The 6,901-nt window shown below is 35.5% G+C and overlaps 1 protein-coding gene across 1 annotated transcript; it reads right to left on the bottom strand.

Annotated features, from left to right (window-relative positions):
• TSPAN19 (tetraspanin 19) lies at positions 1 to 5,453 on the bottom strand. The gene is given in 5 exon segments (XM_032107703.1): positions 1 to 715; positions 2,512 to 2,592; positions 3,813 to 3,943; positions 5,193 to 5,271; positions 5,388 to 5,453. Coding segments are annotated over 5 exon segments (552 nt in total). The 3' UTR covers positions 1 to 520.
• Between the last annotated feature and the right edge of the window lie 1,448 nt (positions 5,454 to 6,901).

Raw genomic sequence — 6,901 nt, 5'->3', positions numbered from 1 at the left:
TCTAAAATAATTGACACAACCCAAATGCTTTAAAGGACTTTTCAAAAAAAGTAAAAAAAATTACCTTCTGCCAGGCCACAGGAAATATTTTGATTAATAACTAAATATGTGTATTGAAAGTACTAATTTGCAAGCTCATTTTAGACTTTAAGTACTATTTCTGAGAGTCTCAGTGCAAAACCTATTCAAATGTTCTCACAGTAGGAGCTCTCCTTTGACCTCATAACATCTCTTGGTTCACATCAGACTTGAGACCTAAGCAGATCAAGTTTTTTATGGTATCTAGCACTACAAAAAATACCAGGACTCCCATTAATTTTTTCAGCTGCAGGAATTCTTACAGCTTTCTGTGACCAGAGCTCTCTGCTCCTACATGAAATAAGAAGTTCTTCAAAAGCTTAATCTCATCAGTAGTGATACATATAACAGCAAGGAATCTTGCCAACCCACATCAGATAATAGCAGCAGATCTTGAAAAATTAATTCTTTACTACATGAGACTTTTTTTTAAAATAAATTCTTATTTTCCGGTAAATATGGTATACCTACTTCTGGTCGATGCAGTATTTTTAGAGGTGATTTTAGAGGTGGGTTTTTTCCCTACATCATGCTGCATAGCCTTCAGAATGTTCCACACCAGTTCCTGCTCAGCCAGACTCTCATTCCCATATTCAGAAATAAAATCACCAGTTCTGTTGCTCCATTGACTGTGGACCTGTTAATAAATATTTATAGTGTTTGATACATGCATATTGGTGAGAGTGGGGATGGGTAGTCCAATCTTTGATCTTTTATTGATATTCAGGCTTCTTCAAGGTTTTCTTGCAAGCAGCAGCATTCTAATCAATTTGCCAAATATGATCTAAGACACATCATACCCATTGTACTAATGGGAAAGGTAAAAGCCAAAGGGAAGGATAAATGAAGCAACCCAAATCACATACACAGCACAGGCAAGCACAAGGTAATTTGCCCACTGGGGCCAGAAGAGCCAGGAAACACTTTAGTTCCATCTGATCTGTCCTGAAATACTAAATCCTACTTCTCATACTTACTTTTAATAAGCACAGCACCATGTAACAATAAGCACGAACCAAATATTGATTCTAGACCTAATGTGATACAAGCTTTTGTGAGTACCACAGAATCTGGCCAGGACATGTATTGCTGTAGTCTAACCACTCATATTGGCCCTAGATTAGGCATCTTTGCTGAGACTGTTAAAATACACCTTCTACAGTAAATGAAGTGGACAAGCTGATCATAAAGAGTCTGATTAGAGAGAGTGTAGCAGGGAAGGTATGCAGAGGAGAAATCCTAAGCCACTGAAAGGTTTCATCACAAAGCAATACAAAAATTAAGCTTCTCCAACTCATTTCCCTTGCTACAGCCATCCTAAAAACAAAACTCAAAAGCTTTCATGGTGAATGATGATGTAACCATCATTTATTATACTTCAGCAGCACTTGATTAAGGTTGAGATCAAGTGCAATTACAGTTGATAAAAAATAAATTTACCTTTGAATTTTCAATCAATTTTTCTTGCACAAATGCCAGAATGAATTATTCCTGACAGGTTAAATCTTTCAAAATGTAAAACCATCATATAAACCAGGGATGATTCCATCATTATAAATCAACATTTAATGAAGAAATTTGATGATACAGATGCTCTTTGAAGGACTAAAAGTAATTTATTTGTGCTGTAGTCTGCCTGAATAGCAGCAGGCTTCAGAGGACTGTATGAACCTTATGAGAACACTGTAATTGAAGGTTTTCTTAAACCATAGATTTTTAAATTATTGAAGAGAGAAATGACCAGACTGGTATTGATGCAGTACAGATTACCTTCCACATAACATTGTGAGAACTGCTCAAGCTATTGCAGTTGCTGTATGTAGAAAAATAGATTACTTTGAAGTGGAACATTTACCAGAGAAAACAGCTATGTTGGTATTAATTCTGGCTCGCTGTTTTTCAAATTGAAGCTACATGTTCCTTAGATTAGATCTCTGCTTGTACCTAAAATAGAGGTTCAGACAATAAAGTTAGTAATTCATTGGTCTACTTTGCATGCCATGACACCAATGAGTCCTGCTATCACAGGGGACTACTGCTGTCACCTGCTAACAGACACAGCTTAGCATCTAGTGCTTCCTCCCACCCCTGCAGATACCCAGGAAAGAGGGATGTCCTGGGTAATCCCTCAATAAGGAATAAAGCTGTCCCTAACACTGCTGAGTCCACATTCCTGAATAGGAAAGGCATGATTTTTTGCAGGGGAGAAATTGGAAATATATTTCCATGCACTCCCATTTACTGTATTGAACCATGCGGAATTCCTCCAATTAAGTTTTTCACATGTTCTACTATTCCTGGTCAACATGTAAAATAGTCAACTTCAATCAAATGATAATACAGCTTACAGTGAGAACTGACTATTAGATATTTTTTAATTAATTGCAAGAAAAAAACTTTGAAGTTATCAGCAGTTTCACATAATTTATTTACATACCTCTTCTTTTTTTTCATTATTATCAGCACCAATATTGCCATCTGCGTTAGAAACACCAAGATTTGAAAACTCATATACTGAAAAAATCCCCAAAGCCAAGCTATGTATAAACATTATTTTGAATAAGTGAACAATACAATAAAAAATTCCAGAAGCTCAGGTGTAATCCTTCAGGACTATTACTTAGAGTGATTTCAACAAAAATAAAAATTTCTTTTCCTGGAAACCTGCAGAAAGTGACATCATAGTCTAAGAAGCAGACTTCAACCAAAGCACAACTCACTGTGTTGGGCTTGAAGACATAACCATAACTTTCTTGGAAGTGAAGAGCAAAAGCTCTTTTTAGGTGGCTGTACCTCACTGAAGAAAATTCTTATCTCTTTATTTCCTGTTTGAATGACGTCCCATGCCTATTTAAGAACTCATTTAAGCTATACAACTCAAAATAAAAGGATAGTTGATTTTGCTTATTTCCAGTGAAAACAAATATTCCCCCCCAGTATCTAGATACTGTGCTACTAGATGATTCTATGGAAGTTGGAAATGAGACACTTCATTCTCTTTCATCACCTAACAAACTGTGAGGCAAACACTACATGCCTAGTTAGTAGCAGGAAGGAAGAAGGAAGAAGGTTCTTGGTTATAGCACCTGGGCTCCCCTCTTCGCTGTGCAAATTTGCACTTGTAGTGCTTAACAAATGAATTAGTAGCACAGTTCTCTGCTTCAGCCTTCACACAGTCTAACACAGATCTCTCAGAAAGGGTGACAATAAACAAAAGATGGAGGAAAAAAGGTATCAAGACGCTAATAAGAATATATAGTTACGGTGCAATTTTTCAGAAATTAAGGTTTCCTTCCGTTAAAAAGCAGGAATTGTGTATAAACACAGTCTTCAGTCTAGTCTACATATGTAACCACTTTTTAATCATACGTTGATATTTCAATATTGCAGCCATACTGTAGCTACCCATGCCTTCAAGTTGCAATATCTGGACCAGGCTTTTCTTTATTTCTTCAACACATACTAAGTATTTAAAAACATTTATGTTAATAATTACAGTGGTTAAAATCTTTTCTGCATAAAACTGCAAGGATTTTGTCATTGAAAACTTCCATGCAGTGATATGGAAAGATCTTCACTTGTGTTGAGATTTCATTTGAACCAGGACTTTATCTAAATTTGTCTTTCTATCGACACATTTGTATGTAAAAATCACATCAAGACAGGGTCACATTTTTCATGCACACAAAATTCCCTTTCTTTTTCAAGAATGCTGGAGGCTGATTTCCACCTACTGTAACTAGCAGACATTTTATTTCCACAACAGTTCCAAGGACTCCCATGGCTGACATAAAAGTAATAACAGATCCAATGCCAAGTATTATACAAGAAAGATATGTCACTGGCTAGTTCTTGACTGAAGAAACTGTAACACAGTGAATTTGTGCTGTTACTTATTTTCCCTTTATTTTCATGAGACTTCCACTTCCACATCTTATTCCAGAAAAACAATTATATCTTTGCAATGCCATTACTGAGAGGATGGAAATAATAGAATGATAAAAGGGTATTATTATTACTTATATCTATATTCATAGAAAGAAAAAGATACATTTTCATAAATTTAGACAATGGTAATAACGCATGAGACGTAAACAGAATATTCTCAATTGAACCATGTGAACCACTCACAATGAAATCAGTGAACAATTACAGTTTCAGTTTACAGATTTTTTTCTGTTTGCCAAGAATTATTAACACATGTGCAAATCCTATGGGGAGATAGATGTATATTTCTCAATAAATTAAAGATTCAGTGTTGCCCTCCCTCTTTGCAACTGGCCACTTTCTCCTTTGCATTTCAACCATTTGTGCATAGACATGGAAAGTAGCAGGTTTTCGTTACTTCCAGTCCAAATGTTTTCTCCCATAATTACTGCATTGGATCATTCCTATGCCATTAGTTTGGAAGTGACACGTCTTAACACAGCCAAGGCAGTCTGCTCTTTAAAAGCACATCTGTTGTTATGTGACCCAAAACTTACTCTTTTGTGAAAAAAAAAAAAAAAAGAAAAAAAAAAGAAAAATATAGATGCTTTGGGGAAAAGGAATATCCATATGGGAAGGCCCACACTTATTCATTCCACCCAAATACTCACATAAAGGATTTATCATCTCTTCAAATGCAGGTCAAATGCAGTCTGGTAAATTTTATAAAGAAAAGATGAATAGAGCTGATTTATTTTTCAGTGATTCATCTATAAGCTGTACACCAAGAGAAAGAAATAAATCAATTGCATAAATTATAATAATATCTAAATTGTAGATAAAGTAGTAATATGTTTTCTCCTATTTTGATAATCATACCACCTAGTGATAGAAAACATACTCAAGCGGAAAAAAAACCCTCACAACCATGCAGTTCAATCCAATAGTGCCACCTAGTGAAAATCTGTTACTGCTTCTGTCAATTTCCTAGAACCATACAACCCTAAAATGGTTTGTGTTGAAAGGGACGTTAGAGATCATCTACTTCCAACATCCCTACCATGGGCAAGATCACCTGCCACTAGACCAGGTTGCTCAAAGCCCCGCCCAGCCTGGATTTGAACACTTCCAAGGATGGGGCATTTTTATTCTGCAATCATTTAAAACAAAACAAAAATTCTATTTACACTCAGAAAAAACACTGAAGAAATTGTTTCTGTCAAATAAAAGCCACAAGCCATATATCGAAAGCATGAGACCTAGAGTCTGACAGAGGGGAGGGCAGGGGGTGAGGGGAAAGGGGAAGGATTGTTTTTTAATTAAGAACATCTAAAAAAATAATTTGAAGCTGCTAAATAAGGGAAAGAAAACAGATTTCTTGCCAAGAAAATTCCATTGACGATATTTAAATAGCACTTCTCTGTTACTTTTTTATCTCTTATTTTCATTCTTTTCAGTTTTGAATCACAGCTGAAAGTATAATCATATATTCAGTTCATTATGAAACAAATATAACAAATCTTATAAACTACAATGAACATCCTTTCTCCAGATAATAGTTTAAAAATGTTAACAGTCACCTGATAGATTGAACAAAAAGAAATAGCAGCAGCAGAAGCATCAAGATCGTGTATTGTCTTTGTTACACTGTACACGTGTATTTTTGGTTTGGTTTGGTTTTTTTTCTTTCAAACTACTAAAGACCTTTGGAAGCAGCATGTATTTTGGAAGATTTATATGGCAAGATTTACATAGCCTGGCATACTCTTGTTCTTCTATTCTTCAGTGCACTTACTAAAAATTAAAGATACCAGCTGAAACGAAGAGATAACAAATGTGAAGCTTCTGCAGTCAAAATCTTGCATTAACAACTTATTTTACATAAAAACATATATTACATACATATCAAATTTGATTTTTTTAGAAGAAAATATTCAGCAAACACAAGCTTAGCTTGCCCTGTCAAGATCCTCAATGCCTGGAATAGAAAACTTCTGTTGCTGAATTTCAGCATGAAGAAAGCTTTAGTAAGCTTCTCAAACTCGCTCTGCGCTGGAGTGCAGTCAAAAATGGGGTCAAAACCGCACCTTGTAAAATTATAGACTGTATGAGACAACAGGCTTTTCAATTTCCCTGAAGAAGCTTCACTACTTTTAAGATAACTGAATTTTTTTTTGTTTTGTTTTCAAAATAGAATGTATCAAAACAGTGGTGTGATGCATTTTTTTTAGAAAAAAACCCTGAACAATTATATATTCAACCTGAAAACTGGAATCTGCAATAGTTCTATTGTAACAACTGTGTGGTTTCAAAGATTTATTCTGAGGAATTTTAATGATAATTCAGTTCACGTTAAATTATTTACCTAAAAATTATTATTATCCTTGTAAATTTACTTACATTTTATGTTGCATTGTTGCTACACAAGAAAACCTTTACCAGTGTTGAATATTTCCATCCTACCTTAAGGAGAACAGTCAAACAATGATACATTTCTTCCTGAAGTCCAACATAACCACATCCTTAGAATAAAGAAGTTTTCTTGTGTTGATTAGCCCTGACTTCCTGGATACAGGCAACAGGTTTCCGGAAGTTTCAGCTCATTTTAATGCACCTCCTGCGATTCCAACCCATGCAATTGTTTTCCCTTCATTTCCAAATTTGTGAATGAAGAATTTTCATCACAGCACAGTTCTAAGATGGCTCACTCTACACTTTTTGAATCAGTACCTAACCTGGTGATGGGAACTGAGCAGCAAAGACAAGGTATCCTTAGGGTTCGTGTTAGGGTTCTGAGAGCTGCAGAACCTACAGCTTCAGGGACACTGGCACTCCAAAATGCATTGCAAGGGCATCAGGGCAGGGCGCCACAAGTGCCCAATCCACACCTTTCAAT

This window comes from Corvus moneduloides, chromosome 4, assembly GCF_009650955.1.
Source record: "Corvus moneduloides isolate bCorMon1 chromosome 4, bCorMon1.pri, whole genome shotgun sequence".
Lineage (NCBI taxonomy): Eukaryota > Metazoa > Chordata > Aves > Passeriformes > Corvidae > Corvus > Corvus moneduloides.
Note: the sequence above shows the minus strand (reverse complement) of the source record. Positions and strands in the feature narration are given on the sequence as shown.